This window comes from Castanea sativa, chromosome 2 (genome assembly GCF_040712315.1).
Source record: "Castanea sativa cultivar Marrone di Chiusa Pesio chromosome 2, ASM4071231v1".
NCBI lineage: Eukaryota > Viridiplantae > Streptophyta > Magnoliopsida > Fagales > Fagaceae > Castanea > Castanea sativa.
The window spans coordinates 21,052,769-21,070,641 of record NC_134014.1 but is presented as its reverse complement, the minus strand read 5'-3'; the positions used below and the strand labels follow the sequence as shown (position 1 = coordinate 21,070,641).

At 34.2% G+C, this 17,873-nt stretch overlaps 1 protein-coding gene across 1 annotated transcript; it reads left to right on the top strand.

Moving 5' to 3' along the window:
* Positions 1 to 847: 847 nt before the first annotated feature.
* Positions 848 to 17,873, top strand: LOC142624423 (uncharacterized). Its single transcript, XM_075797987.1, has 10 exons — positions 848 to 1,033; positions 3,525 to 5,278; positions 5,376 to 5,513; positions 11,963 to 12,034; positions 13,251 to 13,292; positions 13,405 to 13,494; positions 15,566 to 15,673; positions 15,850 to 15,942; positions 16,112 to 16,191; positions 16,509 to 17,873. Exons 2-10 carry the CDS (start codon positions 3,758 to 3,760, stop codon positions 17,272 to 17,274), a joined length of 2,910 nt encoding a protein of 969 aa, XP_075654102.1. The 5' UTR covers positions 848 to 1,033; positions 3,525 to 3,757; the 3' UTR covers positions 17,275 to 17,873.

The following is a 17,873-nucleotide window of genomic DNA, read 5'->3' as shown; positions in this document are numbered from 1 at the left end:
TCCAAGAGGGAGTTTCACACGCATATACACTTAGATTAGGTTAGAGTAGAAATTCTATCTTGTATTCAAAAAAAAAAAAAAAAAAACTTGGTAGGGTGAAACTCACTCAAGTTTCAGTGCCTTCTTCCATGCTTTCAAGAGCACAAATTAAATTCTCATGTGAGTCTCTCTCTACTTCAAATTTTAAAATGTTTAATCATTTAGATTGTTCTTAATTATTGAATTAAGGTTTCACTTAAACATGATTTCAATTATTGTTTTGGATAGTTTTTAACTATTAAATTCAAAGGTTTTTCATTTAAATATGTGTGATTAATTGAGCCTTAAAGTTCAATGTATTATTGAAAATCATTTTATAGTATATTTTTAGGTACCTCTACCATCTTCCATTCAATATATATATATATGCATTAGAAAATTATTAGATACTCTCATAGTACCATAAATACGTAGGCCACCATCTCACATGAATGGTGAGTCCCACAATGAATTTAATTAGTGAGATTCGCTATTTATGTGAGAGGGAGGAGGGAGTACGCAATAATTATGTAACTTAAAAGTAAAATATATTATGATATCTTAGTTTCACACAACATGCATTTATTATGTAACTTAAAAGTAAAATATTTATTTATTTTAAGTAAATTAATAAAAATTATTTATACATAAATTTTGATTAAGATGTGCATTGCAAGGGTATAAATCTAATTTTTAAAATTTTGGAGGTGATATAACATAATTAAAAAAAAAAAATACCACTAGTAATACACGTGTGAGTTAGCTAAGTTGAGGGGTGATAGGAGAAGTCACCGTGGGTAACAAAAAAACAAATCAGTGAGTCCATTTTACGGAATTCGGATAACTGAAAAAAAATAGTGGGTAGCGCTCTCTTTCTTTCTCTCTAGGTTTTCATCCCAGTACAATACAATACAATACTAGTCCTACAGAGAGCAGAGACACAAACACACACACGGTAACTTCAACTGTGCTCCGCCATTCAACTTCGCCGCCACCACACTTTCTCGTCCAAAAGGTAGCAAAAGCCTCATCTTTTCCCCTTCTTTATTACTCTTTACGTGCTTATATTATATAATTTGGTCCAGATTACTTTCCTCCATTTAATTTCCCTCAAAACTTGAGGAAAAGAATTTAAGACTAAATTGAAACGTTTCTTCCCCAAAAATAAGAAGGTAAAAAAATAGGCTTTGTGAACTCGAACTCAGACAATGTGATTGAATGGAGACCTTGGTTTTATTGGTTTTTGACGAAATTATGTAGTTCAAATATTTTAATTACGGTTTTTTGATAAGAAATTAGAGTACTACGTTTTGGACAAAACTTAGGTACAGTACAGTATTATTTTTTCGATTATTTCCCAAGGAGAATTAATTGCAATCCAGTTATGCGTATGAATTTAATTAGGTTTGGAGAACCTAATGTATTACACCTGTACATAAGTTTTATCCTTACTTTTTGTTCTCCTTTATTATAACTTCCATTAATTGGTTTCGTCTTGTGCATCAATTTAAATTGGATTTAAAAAAAAAAAAAATTTTGTTGGTAGGTTTAGCATCATAAATCAATAATGCTACACACTACGTCCATCCTTGCTAATCCGGACTTTGTTTGATTGGTCTTGGGTTTAGAGTTTTACGCACTGTACATCCATTTGCGATTTCCAACACACTGTTAGAATTTCTTTGTGATATGCTTGTAATTACTTTAAGTACTATGTGTTCATCGTCGTGAACATAGACTGTATTTTTACTTTATCAATAAAACTTATATTACTTATAAAATACACACACACACTAGTGATAGTGTAGGTGTTGATATCATTCCTAATCCAATTCCTATGTCTTTGATAGGCGACCCTTTGTATAAAGAGAGTGAGTGTGAAGTTGTATTGTATCAAGATGTTGATGGGTGAGGGGTTAGTGATATTGGAAATGCAGTGTATTGTATAATAGAGTTGGTGATATTTTATTGATTTTATGTACAGCGATTCTTCCTTTGAAAGATATTTTCCTCGACCTGAAGTGCTCTATTGGAATCCTTCTATTTTTCCTGTGCTTTTCTGGATTGGGAATTGCAATCCTAATCCCCTTTCTAGTTGAGGTGAAGATAAAATGTCTAGGGAATTATTAGCACAGTCTAGAAAATCTGAGGTTCAGTTGTTTTGTGATGTTTTGAGAGGGTTTTGTCTTTCATATGGACAATAGCATTGGAAAAGATTTAAACAGCAGAGTGGACAATCTTTGAAAGAAGAACTTGTGCAAAAGTAGCGAGGCGTCAGTTTATCATTTTTTACTACATTGGATGGTGGCAAGATAGTTTTGGTGGTTTGTGTTTTTTCTTTTTGGTGATTCCAAATAATGTGATTTAGTTGTTTGCATGTTGGCAAGGGAATTTGGTAGCTGTAAGAGTAGAAGAATTTGGAATGCTGTACCCTTGTGGGTAATGTGGACAATCTAGAGAGAGAGAGAGAGAGAGAGAGAGAGAGAGGAATTGTACTTCCTCAGCATTTTTTTTTTCTTAAAAAAAATTCTTGAATTCATTGTATGATTGGATGACTGCTTGAGGCAGTATACATCCCGTTTCCATTTTTTTTTAAAGATCTTTTAAATTTTGATTTGTAGTTTCTTTAAGAATACCTTTTTATTCTCCGTGTATTTGAGGTTTCTCTCCTTTTTAATAAGGCCATTTTTTTCTTATAAAAAGTATTTTTTAAGAAATGAAACCTTTACTATGGAGTGAATATGGAGATTCTAGCCTATTCATACGTAGTTATTTACTACCAGCATTGAAGTGCATGATGTATACATGTTCCTTGAACAGTTGTGTTTTTAACAAGGACTTCTGCAATGGGTTAAATTTTAACTATAGATAAATTCATCAAGAGGAGAGTTATTATTGTGGATTATTGTTGTATGTGCAAAAATTATAGTGAAATAGTTGATCTTCTTTGCTGTTTGGTGTGAGAGGATTGTAGTCTCTAGCAGGTTATTCCAAGAAAGTTAGTGAGCTGCTTGCTTGTTGGGAAAAAAAATTTGCTCATCAAAGAAATTGTGCTATTTAGAATGATACAGTGCATTGACTTATGTGGACTTTTGAAGGGAGTGGAGTAGTCTGTTTTCAACGGCATTGATCACCACTTCTCATTGTTTAAGTCTTGAATTTCTGAGGTCTCTGTACAATTGAACATCTGCAACAGGCATTGTCCTTTCCACTTCTTCATCTTCTATTTTCTGAATGCTCCTGATTTTATGAACTTTAGATTGTTATTCATCATTGATACTGTTGTTCATGCTCTGCCTACTTGAATGTCTCTTTTTTCAACAGCTGTATTTAAGTCTAGGACGAATTTTAGATTTTCTATACTTTACATGGCTAGCTGATTGATTCACCAGTGGCTTTAAATTATTTGGGATCTCCTTTGATGATGTCAGTTTCTTTTACCTCTTTTGATTATTTCATGGTCTAGAACTTTTTATAATTATAGGAGCCATTTTGTTCTTTTACAGTATTTAGAGTGGCTGGAGCTTATTGAAGTTGTGTGGATCAGTAGCTGAAAATAATCTTGACATGGACAATTTGCTGTTTTTTTTCTTGGGGTTGCTCTGATTTTCACTTAGAGACGGCCTAAAAGTACTCAAATTTTCAGGACCTGACCTTTAGGATATCTTTAATATTTGGTTACTGGGCTGAACATACTCCAAACTCTATTAGAGCACTGGAATCTTTTTACCGCAGGAAGATGAACAGATCTAGTCGGAAGACGAACAGATCTAGTCAGCTAAAAGAAAAGCATGAAAAAAGTAGCAGGCATTCCCGGCATGAGTATGATGAAGAAAGTGCTGCTCGGACAAGGCCTTTCAGCTTTGACGAGATTATGCTTAGAAGGGAAAACAAGTTGTTGTCTGAAAATGTGAAAGAGGGAACCTTTGAATCAGGGAACATATTATTAAAGGAAGAAACTGTTGAGAATGTTTCTGATGCTTTTGAATCTGAAAGGGGCTACAAACATAATAATGATTCTTCTCCTGTTGTGGAAAAGCATGTATCTGAGAAATTAGTGAAGGCAAGTTCCAAAAAGAAAGAAGAGAATAGTTCTATGAAGGAAGATGCTTTAGTTAAGAGAAAGGACAGAGAAAGTCGTGTGTCAAATACTGAATTGAAGGATAAAGACAACAAAGATATGAGCTATAAAGATAAACTAGGAAGAAACAACCAACAAAAACATGTTAGGAGAAAAAATGATGAGGGGTCAACTGATGATTCTGAAAATGAACCTGAAAAGAAGCATTCTAGAGATTTGGCTGATAGGGATAGACATGCAGAAAGAAGTAGGGAAGACCTTGAAAGAGGAAGCAAGAGAAAATACAGAAATGGAGTTGATGAGACTAATAGAGACCGGAATACTGCAAAGAAACATGACCCAAGGAAACAACATGATTTAGATATTTCAGATAGAAAAGAGAGGAAGGATTCATCAAAATCACGTTATGAAGAATCAAGGAAAAGGAGACGGTCAAGGAGTAGAGAACGTGAGGACAGAAATAGAAGGTCAACTTCACCATCAACACGTGAAGAGTCAAGGAAAAGGAGACGGTCAAGGAGTAGAGAACGTGAAGACAAAAATAGAAGGTCCATTTCACCATCAACAAGGGGACACAAGCATAATTCTCACCATGGTGGGGAGCACAGAGAGTTGTCCTCACATTCTCTTAGAGATAGGTCTGGACGACAACATTCAGATATTGACAGGAACAGAGTATCGAGTAATGGTTCGAGTAGCCATTATCGGCGACATAGTGGATACACAAGTGGACTTGGTGGCTATTCACCAAGGAAGAGAAAAACTGAGGCTGCTATTAAGACTCCTTCCCCATATGGTCATTCACCAGAGAAGAAAAGTGCTGGGTGGGATCTCCCACCAGTTGGAACAGCTGCTGTTGTTTCTGGTTCAGATCCTTCAAATTTTCAGTCATCAAAGCAGGATGTAGCCTCAACTGGAAATGAGGTGGTCAATGCTGTTTCTGCTGCTTCCACCACAGTGAAGTCTCTTTCTGCGGTGTCTAACGCTTTCTCATCAAAGAAGAATTACTCGTTTGACTCTGTTCAACTAACACAAGCTACTCGGCCTATGAGGAGGCTTTATGTAGAACATATACCAGCTTCTGCCTCGGAGAAAGCTGTAGTGGAATGCTTTAATAAGTTTTTGCTGGCTTCTGCTGTTAATCATATTCAAGGACCCCAGCCATGTATCAATTGTATTGTAAGTGTCCATTTTTTGGGGTGATATCACACTTCATTCTTTTCATGCAGGTTGGTGATTTAAATAACTTTGAACACCTTGCCATATTTAATTGCAGATGTATAAAGAGAAGGGCCAGGCGCTTGTAGAATTTCTTACACCTGAGGATGCTTCGGCAGCCCTTTCTTTTGATGGCAGTTCCTTCTCTGGCTCCATTCTCAAAGTCAGACGCCCAAAAGACTTTGTTGAAGTGGCAGTAAGAATGACTATCCTAACCATCTCCTTTTTCATCTTGCGTTATATTGCTTTTAATGTTGCTTTTTTATATTTTTTATATCTTATCTGTTGAATGTATGAAGTTTATATTCTTTTAGTTTATTATTTTCTTTTAAAAGTAATTGGGAATCTGTTGAATCTTAGAAGCTTGTTAATCATTTCTATTTCCATGTAAGATGTAGGATCTGTGACTTAATATATCGCTTTTTGGTTTTGCATAGAAGTGTTTACTTCATTAGTGTGATTTGTCAAATGTTCTAGATAAAGTGTGGTTATTTTGGCCAAAATAAGTCTTGTGGCTGGTTATGCGAGCTATATTGGAGTTATCTTATTTGTGAATCTACATTTCCACATCCTCTAATTAAAGAGCATGCCAGTTTTTAACTCAATCAAAGTAAGAATGAGGTGTGACGTACTGTTGATGGTTGAAATTTTAAACTTAAATTGCTGCAATGGAAGGCAAGAAAAGTCACTTTAATAGCCAAGTTCATTTCTGATTTTAAAACAGGCATGACCTCAGGATGGCCAAAAGTTTAAAACTGAGCCAAACCCCCAGGTGTTTGGATGTTTGCAGTGGGTTGTTAGGAGGCAATATCTAATCAATTAACCTTGATCTTAACCCAAATTATCTTGGAGCTTGGTAGAAGGGGTCAAAAGCTAATTGTAAGGCTACAGCCTTGGAAGCGAATACTATGTGTTAGGTTTTTAATCTGGCTTGTCATCCTGACTCGTTAGTGTGACTGACAATGCTCTCTCAAATAGCTTGGAAACTGGTTGGAATGGGGTTGAATAGGAATTAATTGCAGACATGACTCTTTCCTGTTTCTAGCCAAGATCTAGGCTGGAATATTGGGTGGTAAAAAGAGCCACTTTTTCCTGCTTGTTACTAATCAAAAGATACATTTATTTAACTTATCATTTTAAAAAAAAAGATTTTTTTTTTGTGATAAGTAACATAGAAAATATATTGATAGAAACAGCCCCGTACAATTAAAAAAAAAAAAAAAAAGATGTAGCTGAGTGGAAAGTTGTGGTAAGTATGTAGCTTATGAAAAGTATCTAATAGCAAAGTATTTTTTGTGAATTACATTATGAATATTTGCTGTGATGGAAATCAAAGTTTATTCATGAAATAAGTTCTTTAAAAGGCAAATGATTTGGAATCTAGGGCTTGAAAATTTTCATGAGTAGTTTCAATTTTTCCCCATATGACATTAATCATCACTTCTATTAGTAGGTTTATTAGATGTATTGCCTTGGTGGAATGATCTCATTGATGTGGAGCAATTCTACTATTTATTAATTTTTCATATGAATTTGTAACCTTTTCCTTTAAATATATTATGTATTATGCCCTATGACCCCCATAGGGCATTGACTGGGCATGCCTAATGAAATGGAGTCACTACTAATCTCCCACTCCCTTTCTCCTTGGGGTTACTTATTATAAAAAAGATGGAAAATTGCACTTTTGCCCCTTGAGTATATGGCAAGTGTAATCTCCCCCCATTAATTTAACACGTAACAATGTCCCCTCTTATCTTTTCGTAATGAGAACTTCACCCCTTGTGTTAGTATTTTCCATCAAATTAATGTAAAATTATTATTTTTTAAATGAGTATGAACCAACATGTTAGTGACCTTATTACCCTCCAATAACAAACACATCACATGCACAATGATGACCATTCAATTGTGCGGATGATATGTTTGCTATTGGAGGGTATTAAGGTCATTAACGTGTAGGTCTAGATACATTCTTAAAAAAGTATGAATTTTATGTTAATTTAATGGAAAATAGTAATGGGCGTGGATAAAGTTCTCATTACGAAAAGATATGTGGGGATGCTTATACCTTATAAACTAAAAAGGGGGACATTGAAACTGCCCTATAATTAAAGGGGGGAAAGGTGGAATTACCCTCCAAAAATTATGCATTATTGTTTGCGTATAGAAGGTTTTCAACAACTTAACAATGTTCAGTTTGCATACAAAGTAAATAATAGTCTAACCATCTAATGGTAATGCATTTGTACCACATGTTACATTAAGGCTGTCAATGTTAATTAATAGTGGTGAATTGCTTAGGGAAACCATTGACTAGAAATAGGTTTTATCACTGCCTTTTGTTACTATTTTTGTAACTCCATGACCAATTCGCGGTGGTTGGACTTGAGCAGGAATGTGCACTATGGATCTGATCGGAACCATACGCTACTTCGAGGTTATAGCCTCAGTGTCAGTAAAATATTTTCTTACAAACAAGCTCAAAATTAGTTTCATTAGATAGAAAATTGTTTAATGCTAATTGTTGTTTCCATCATTATAGAATTGTAAGTCCTATACTAACCAAAATTTATCCAAAAAAAAAGTCCAATACTTACCAAAGAAGAATTCAGTCCTATGAGCTTATTTGTTAGAAAGAGAAAGTTGCTTTGACTAAATTTGTTGTGCAAATTCATTTTTGGGCCAGTGGTGTATAAACTTTGATCCCAGGCCTCACTGCCCTCAACCTCCCTTATAATATTGCCTCTCTTTTGTAACTTCCTTGCTGTGGCCTTGGTGTGTCTGGGCAATTAAAGTTCAGGATCAGAATGTCATGTATAGGGTCATCTTTATTTTCTCTGTATCTTATTCCTTAGGAGACAAAAGGAAAAATTCCAAGAAAGCTTAATTTTGGAACTTTAATGAAACAAAGGTCTCTCCCCATCTCTCTCTCCATTCTGGATGAATGTGTAGAAGATGGACACATAGATTATGCTAGATGGGCAAGGCCATCCAATGTACATGATGGTACATCCAATTGTATGTAAAAGTGCTGAAGGCTATCCCAATAGCAATACAATACTGAGTATTGGCGTTTGATGGGATTGGGGTAATCACTAATCCTTGAAACTATTGAAGGGTCCTGTCATTGTGAATTTCTATGTGATACATCTTTAATTTTGATAGGTTCCTTATTTATGCTTGCACCTTGGAAGCAAATAGAGATTGCTTGTTACACTTAACACCAGGAACTGTTATGTATCTTCAAGAGTTTTCTATTGCACATCGAATGATCTATTTGTCCCGTTACGTGAGTTATTTTCTGACTGCCATGTTGGAATCTCTTAAATAGGGTGTTTATGTTGCGTATGTCGTAATTCACATTCAGGATGGTGATGAAGCTGACTCCTAAATAAGAAGATTTCCAGGTGTAGTGACAATTTTGATGTGCTTGCAGTTTTTTATTTTCTGGATGGTTGGGGTCATTGATCGAGGCTCTTAGAGTAGTAGATTTTATATGACATGTGATACAACGTTTAACTTATTTGGTGTTCAAATTTTAAGATGCTGTGAGATGTAGTTCTTGTAGGATGTCTGCTCTCATTCTCAGTGGAAGCATCTGCAGTTTGAATTTTCTTATTGCTGTATTTGACCTGGCAATTTTACTTTTTTCTAACACCAGAACTTTTTTTTTTGATAAGTAGATATGTATTTTATTGTTACAAAGTGTTTTTGGAACACCAGTTACTGTTATGCGCTAATAAGTTATCATCTTTTTTAACAGTTAGCATATTGCTGCATCCCAAGTTATATAAGTTGACCTCCCTCTTGCCTTGTAATTTTTTTTTTCTTCTTGAAAAATATGTTATGTGGGTGGAATATATTCCTTTAAGATGAAGAGATGGAAAGTGATCGACAGTTTTATGCTTAGTGAAGTCTTACACTACCTACATAAGACTGTCTAAATGAACCATTCTGTGTTTAACTTTGTGTAGCTTTGTTTATTATTTATAAATGAATTAATTGTAGGCCTCTCTTTTCTCACAACCCCTGTTATAATTCTAGGTGGCATATCTCGTGTTTTTGTACTGCTTTCAATTTGGACCAGATCACTTGTCCTTATTTGTTTTATCTTCTGTATTTGTTGTGTGCTTGCATGTGAACAAACCATCTTGACCAAATTTCTTTATTTTCCTTACTTGATTTTTCTTCAATCCTCTCATAAATGCATTGAAGCAACCTTCTTTTATTGACTTTAGCCCTGTATAACCTCTAGCAAGGCCTTTAATAGGGCTGTAAGTCTTCACTTGACAATTTGGTTTATATGAGGTGAAGTGCCTCAATAGGATGATGCTTAAACCTAGACCAAGAAATGCGATTCCTTCTTCTGGTAACTTGAGATGCATTAGTGGTCTCTCCAGTCTTATGTTTGTTTTGGACTTTTGGTGTCATTATTTATTCCTTATTAACCCATAATCTATTTTCTAACCCAAGTCTAATACTATCTAACCAGAATCTGGAAAGGGAGAAAAGATGGATAAAAAAGGAAAAAAAGAGTTTAAAGAGCAGTTAAAGACAAAAAGGGGAAAAAAAAAATTAAAAAGAGATTTCTTAAGTTTGTGGCCTTTAGTTTAAAAAAAAAAGTATACCACTTGTGTCTCTTCAGATACTCATTTGTACTCCCTCAATCCTGAAAGCAAAGATATGGTTGGTGCGGGCATATTTCTCATAGCAGACAAATGATGGTGTCCTTTTATTTTAGAGAAGTCATTCCCATATCTGTAAACTTCAGTGAAGAAGCTTCACATCAAAATAATTATGTTGCTTATAGACATGTATATGGAGCAAATTGCACCGTTCAGAAAATGTTATAAAAAGGGCAGTTTTTCTGTAGTTATGCTCAGACTATGTGTTGATTGTGTAGTATATTGACTTGAGTATTGGTATAGAGAAGTAACAGTTTTAGGCATGTTGGAGACGTAGCTACTGGCAAAAAAAATTAAAATTTTGGACATGTTTTAGGCATGTTGGGAGACGTTGTAGCAACACGGTCTAGACACAATGGGAGTAAAAAAAGAAGAAAAAAGATGACTTTTGACAACTTGCCACAATCAAAGCCATTGATGAAGCTTCAAAAGCCGTACTGATTCTCTCTCTCTCTCTGGAACAGCCAAATAGTCTTATCTCTTGCTCTTCCTCCCTTGATCTACACTCATCAAAGAATATCTATACGCATTGAAGCAGATCGAGGCACATCGGCACTACTTTTAGCTCATCAGCCTCACTCTGTCTCGACCAAGTGTGGCTTTAGTTGTTTTGGTAGAAAGACACGACTTAATAGATTAAATGCAAACCATTCTGCTACACAAATGCTTGGCATTGTCAAAAGTCAGCAAATTCTCCACAACAATTTTTTGTTTTGTTTTGTTTTTTTGAATGATATTGTTAATTTTAATTATTATCTATTTTTTATATATTGGCTAAAACACTTGGTTATTCTGTTACTCTTAACTAAAGAAAATGTAAAACATTCCTAGAATATATACTATATAATAATTACTCCACCATCCCAAATTGTTAGTCCTCTTTTCATTTTGGAACGTCCCAAAATGAAGTCATTTTTGAAAAGTCAATAAATAATTTCCTAACATACCTTTAACGTTATTGAAAAAGTCAATGCCTCTCTTTCCCAAAAATTTAAATTAAAGTGGGTGGTTTTGGAAACTTGTACCTTTTTATATAAAAAACAATGCATTAAACATGCCTAACAATATGAGATGGAGGGAGTAATTAATACTTTGTCATGTCCTAATTTTTAAAGAATTACCTTGTTTCTATGTCCTATGTCGTGTTGTGTTTGTGCCTTTTAGGTTTGAACTAAAGCTCATTGGATTATATGATAAGAATTATTGCTTTATTCCCATGTTGCTTATTGGTTGGAATATTTCAATGTTCATTTGGTTTTGGATAATGCATTCTGGTGTTTAGCGCATGCATAGTTCAAGTGGCAACTGGTCTAAAATATCCACACTTTCAGTTGCCAATAATTATTTGAAAGTTGATAATGATTATTTAAGTATTCCAACTATCCAACTATCCAATTATTCTTAATCTTTTTTCCTTCTGTTTCATTTCTGATGTGTCTGCTTGAATTAATAACCTTGATAACATTTTTGTGGTTTCTATTCTTGTTGGATAAAATCTGAAACACATGGGACGATTAATTCTCTCATGCTATTGATTCTATGTTAGGGAGATGGGAGGACCTAAAATAAAGATTTCAGATTTTAAACATGGCCCACTGTTACCTTTTACCATTTCATTTCAAATTTTAGAGTTCATTCATGACATTTTATCATGGAACCCCATGAGATTACCATACTAGTGCGTTTTTTGTTTATTTTGTTTATTATTTATTTTATAATAAACATCCAAAAATTTTGTTGTAGTTTTAGATTTTATGGCTTCCTATTATCTTCTTTTTCTTTTCATTTTTTATATAATTAGCATGATTTACTGTGATTTGATTAAGTTATTCTATGCCTTACAAAGAAGCTATTATTGGTTCAACTAGCACTTTCTACCACTGCTTTGCAGTTTCTGAGGTATATTGTGGTTACTATCCATGTAGCAGGTTTTCAGACAGTTGCTATTTTCATGCAGACTGGTGATCTGGAGAAATCAGTGGCTGCAGTTGATTCAATAAGTGATATCGTGGTGGATTCACCTAACAAGGTATGTATAAGAAGCTTGTAATTTCAATTTAACAATGTTTACATTAAGAATCAACTGTAAAGTTAGGCATACATAAGTTACTCTATATAATTTCAGTGCTTAGTGGTTAATTCATTCTCTTTTAGGGTATCTTTTATTTCATATACTGGTTGGATGTATCTTTTGGTGTAAACTAGATTCTCATTGGTGAGCTACACTATTACAAGTGGGCACAAAATAGAATAGCAATTCATTGGAGTCATTCCATCAAGTGTCATCTGTAGAGTGAATTCCCATAAGGGTATATATTAGTACGAATTACCAGATATCCATACTACTTTATTGAATCTTTTAAAATATTGAGCTCAAACTAAATTGAGGATTTTTCTATCATTTTACAACCCTATTGTGGTGAATATTTCTGGCACATCCGCACATGTTGCAATGTTGAATTCTATTTATATATGTGATAACTTGATGTATGGGAAGACACCCCTATACATTGTTACCGACTTTATATCACATAGTGCAGCTTCCATTTACCAAGTGAACTAATAGTAAACTTAAGTTTATATACAATGGAGTTGCAGTACATAGTTTCATACAGAAGTGATGAAACTTTTAATGTCTTCATTGTATAATAGGAAACTTCCATTTTCCTTCTTGGTTTTACCTTTTTGTATGTTTCTTTTTGTTTTTATGTTACCTATAAATTTTTTTACTATGTTAAATTGTTAACATATTTCCATATATATTCACTTTGAAAAGATTTCTCATTCCTGATTATGTCATGCTTTTAGTTGGATATATATATTCTCTTTGTTAATGTATTTCTAGGGTCGCACAATTGTTGCAGAATGTTTTTGTGCTTGTTGTAATTGCCCAAGGTGTCATGTATGTTTTACTCAAGAACAGACTTCTTTCCCTGTGATTCAAAGGTTCATGTATTTTCTTTACCTCTCTTTATTCACACATATAATTATACTTTAATGAGGGTCATCATCAATATCAATAGATGTGAGAAGCATTTACAGCATTACCAGCTGTCAGAAGTATGCTGAGGTTTTTTGTTGACATGATATACATGTTCTAGAGCTTCAAGACAGATTGCATATCTGAATCTTTTGGATTTCTCTTTGTATTTTATATACGCTTATTTTTTTTGTTTCTTGGTATTCCCTTATTAACTTTGTGGTTGTGTATGTTATTATCCTTTTTCTATGATCTGTCTCTGCAGATATTCATTGGTGGAATTTCAAAGCTTATTTCATCAAAAATGGTAATATGTTTCAATTTTTTATGTTATTATTATTATTGTTGTTGTTGTTGTTATTATTTATCCCTTGTAAGTGGATATCTTTAGTGACTAGCCTTTTTATTCTGCTTTCCAGCTTATGGAGATCGTAAGTGTCTTTGGACCTTTGAAGACCTACCACTTTGAGGTCAACGAAGAGCTCAGTGAGCGCTGTGCTTTTCTTGAGGTAATACAGCAGTCTGTACCTCTATACTTTTGTTTCTAATAAATTCTGTATAATAAAGATGTTAAAGCAGTGATTGCATTCACAACTTTTTCTTTCTTTCTCATTTTGAATGAGACTTTTATGTCATTGTGGGGTATGGCAGATGTGCTATAGATAATACAAACAAGATTCTCATAATCTAAATTTCGGTCTTGATGATTGCTTATCTATCTATTTAATACAAAGTCTAGTATTTATTATGATATTGTAACTCTTGTGAGGTACTTGATATTTTCAATAAGCTTGAGAACCTTTCTCCTATTTGTAACATGAACAAGTTTCATATATTAAATTACCATCACCCTAGCACCATAAAACTTTGTTATAAAAATTGGCTCTATCTTGTCCTTGCATATCTTGAATCCTATCAATTATAGTCTTGCTCCATAAAAGTTCTTCCTAATCACAATCAAATCTTTTATCTTTCTCTTCATAAAAATAAAGATTCTCATGATTCAACATTATGTCAATAGAAAATTATTAAAATTCACATCTTTCCAAGTAAAATTATTCAAATCAGCATGTTTATGTAAACCTTCCATTTCCAAAAGAAAACCATTAAGACTTGCATCGAATACTTGCCAAGAGCCTTTTAGCTCAACTGCCATCTCTTGTTGTTTCCTACAAACACATCCGTGTTCAAATCCCCCCACTACCAATTATTGAATTATCAGAAGACTTGCATCGAATACTTGGTGTGCATCACTCTCTTGAATAGTTTCTCTAATATGTATAAGTATTCACATTTAAATCACCATCATTAAAGTAGACATCATAGATCAGTGGAGAATCCTAGTCTATGGTATAAATCTATAAAAAAAAAAAAAAAAAAATTTCATCCTTCAGTTCAACTGCACACACCTACCAATTGATTCTTCAATCTGCCTTGGGCTACATGTTCTACGTCATTCTCAAGTCCACCTTCTAGTATGTCCCAAGGATTGTGGTTGCTTTACGAAAAATAGTTTGTTCTGATACCACTTGATACATTGAGGAGAACTTAGATATGGTGTAAAAGAAGGGTTTGTGAAGAAATTTCCAGCAATAAACAAGATTATAGCTAGAGGAAGAAAATGGGATTGAAACACCAAAACATGGATCTCTCAGCTCAAAGAGCCCAAGAAATATTTAAATATGGAATTTTATAAGTTAGATAAGAAAATGTTGTCTATAATGACTTAAAAAAGGTTGTGAAGATTCATAGGTTAGATAAGAAAGGCTGTCTACATTGACTCAAAGAGGTTATTTATAATAGCTTTTAGTAACTCTAGAATCCTAACTCTACATCTCACATATAACTATTAAATCCTAAGCATCTTCTTCATTAAAAGTCACATTTTAGTAACATTTTCTTTTAAAACAGTCAATGTATAATAATCAATTAAACATAATATAGAAAAATAAAAGACAATGAACTAAGGGGCATTTCTTTGCCTTTGGGCTTAAATTCTCCTACATTACACTGGCTGGTTACTATAATAATCACTCCCAAAATAATTATTTTGATCTTATTTGTGTTCTGCCTATGTAACAAAAATACTTCTACTTATGTGGTGTTAGACTCTGATGTGCATGCTTTTTGGAGACATTTTTAGTTGCATATGCTGCATTCAAGCGTTTTTTTTTATTTTTTATTTATTTATAATTTTTATAATTTTTAATTTTTAAAGTTGAGTTGGCCATGTTTTTCACATTGTTGGACACCAATGCCTATATTGACTTAATGTGCTTGGTCTTTACTTTGCTTCATTAGTTGGAAAGTCTGATGAAGGAACAATCTAAATTTTATGTCATTGTATTTAAGCTTAGTTACCTCTTATTCAATTGTGTCTATTTTAGTCATGTCTATAAATATCAATTTCTTTGCAACAGACAAATATGTTGGTGGATTTATCAGGATCACTTAGAACTTTGATGTATGCATCTATATGAAATCTTGAATGTTAGATTCTCTTCAGCTTTCCTTATTTGAGTGAAACTACCTTTTCTTCTGACCTTTTGGGTGTCTTCTAACTTTTGTATACCCTATCAGTATGTAGATCAATCAGTCACTCCCAAAGCTTGTGCTGGTTTGAATGGAATGAAGTTGGGAGGGCGAGTACTTACAGTAGTTCAAGCTATTTGTGATGCATTGTTTCTGGTAATAAACATCACCATGTTCCTTCTATCAAAAAATTAATTGAGATGCAACACAATCCTAATTATTTTTGTGGTGGGTATGTGGGCTATGTAATGGGAGGTAGCCTACTCCCATTTTATTATCTGTTTAATGTTTTTATGGAGATGTATACTGACCTAGAGAATAACATATGGTAGGAAAATGGTGGGAATTCTATTTGCTATGGGATCCCCGAGCATGCAAAGCCACTTCTCAAACAGCCCACAGAAGTTCTAAAGCTTAAAAATGTGGTAGGGTTTCTGCAGTATAGTTTACTTTTTTTTCTAGTCTTGGGGACATTTTTTTGGGCTTGGGGGGGGGGGGGGGGGTTAATTACATATTATCATGAATCTTCCAAATATCCTACAAAATAATATCTACTTTGTCAATCTAATCTTCTTTTTTTCCTATGAGAATTAGTTCAATCCTGAGGGTCTGTTATTGCTGCCCGAGCCAGAAGTTGAAGAAGTTCTTGAAGATATACGGTTGGAGTGTGCAAGGTCCTGATAAAACTGTTTTCCATTTGAATAAGGCCTGTTTGGTTCCCCCCTCTCCCCAAAAAAAAAAAAAGTTCTCAGAGAACTACTTTTCAAAAGCCAATTTTCAGATAACATCTAAATGATGTTGACTTCTGTTTTTTGTTCTCAGTTTATGATAAACAAAGCGTTGAAATTTATAAACTTTTTTTTTTTTTAAATTTATTATTATATTATTCTACTAATTTAACAATGTTTCAGAATTTTCTTTACAACCAAACAGGCCCTTACTCTTTTGTGTTTTTAGATTGACTCATATTTACATAAGATAAATCCTGCAGGTTTGGCACTGTGAAATCTGTTAAAGTTGTCAAGCAGAGCAACAGTCACATGAGCACCTTGGGGACATGTGAAGTTGTTGACAATGGGGAATCTGCTGGGGCCTGGCAAGATTTATCTCATGATGACGAAAAAACAGAAACAGAAACTTCAAGAAAAGATGATGACCATGATACTGGGAAAATTAGTGAGGCAGACTTTCTTGGTGATATCAAAGAACTCAAAGAAGATGAATTAATTTTGAGAAGTACTTGCTTCAATGATGATGGACCTGCCGATGATAATGGAGAGAACAATTCATGCCAAATGGGTCTGCTTGATAGTAACGTGGTTGTTCAGGACTATGAGAACATATCAGATGGTGTTCCTGAAGAACTCACGAACCAGCTGAACTGTCAGAATCAATCGGATTGTCATGATGAAAAGGTTGCTGATATTACTGAAGCAAAGGACACTAGCTTGGAAAACAAATTAATTGTTGAAGATCAGTCAACTTTGGGGGAAGCTGATAATAAGTTACAGGAAGCTTCTGTTGGATTGGATGGCATTGTGGCTACTGAATCAGCTGCCGCTGAGAGGGGTGAGAACGAGGAACAGGATTGTGATATTGGACATGTATTTGAGCTGGGGTGTGTTTTTGTGGAGTATGGAAGAAGAGAAGCCTCTTGTGTGGCAGCACATTGTTTGCATGGACGCCTTTTTGATGACCGGATTGTGACAGTGGAGTTTGTTGCTCTTGATCTTTACCGGTTGAGGTTTCCAAAATGAATATGTTTGGACAACTGCAATTGGTGAGACTACTGGGTACAATGTCCTGTCTCTTCAACCACTGGAAGATGAATCTGACTTCTGGGTCCTCAGCGCACATTTGGTATTGGTTACTTTATGTGGCAGGGCTCAGTCATTGGTTAATTTCAAAATTTTGGATCCAAATATATATGTTTTAGTGTTTTGGCCGTGGTGCACACTGTATAGACATGGATGCAGAAATCTAACGAAATTGCTTCATATTGGCTGCGTAGTGAGGAGCTTGGCTTCAGCTAATCACCAAGCTCTTCATTGGATACTGCTTGAGCTCTGAGATTATTTGTCTGAATGTCTCTGTTACTATATACAAAGGATGATGATGGGAAGGGTGTGGGCTACTGATCTAAATGGTATTTAGGTGCTGCTTACTGCATGTACTAACTTCATTTCTAGAGCTACTTTTTTTCCTTTAGATTTGTTTAGCTTGGTTTGTCCCATGAACAGTCTTATGTCAATTTCTTAATGCTCTTGGAAATTAAAAATGGATTCATGCACCGAGTTGAGATGGTGGTCCATTTTGCTTGATTATAGATTATTATTATTATTATTATTTTTGTTTT

Bases quoted from the DNA above. Each gene is read 5' to 3' on its own strand.
- LOC142624423 (XM_075797987.1), top strand. From the start codon at position 3,758: ATGAACAGATCTAGTCGGAAGACGAACAGATCTAGTCAGCTAAAAGAA. The intron at 12,035-13,250 runs GTATGTATAAGA...CTGTCTCTGCAG, and splicing joins TGGTGGATTCACCTAACAAG to ATATTCATTGGTGGAATTTC. The intron at 15,943-16,111 runs GTAGGGTTTCTG...TATGAGAATTAG, and splicing joins TTCTAAAGCTTAAAAATGTG to TTCAATCCTGAGGGTCTGTT.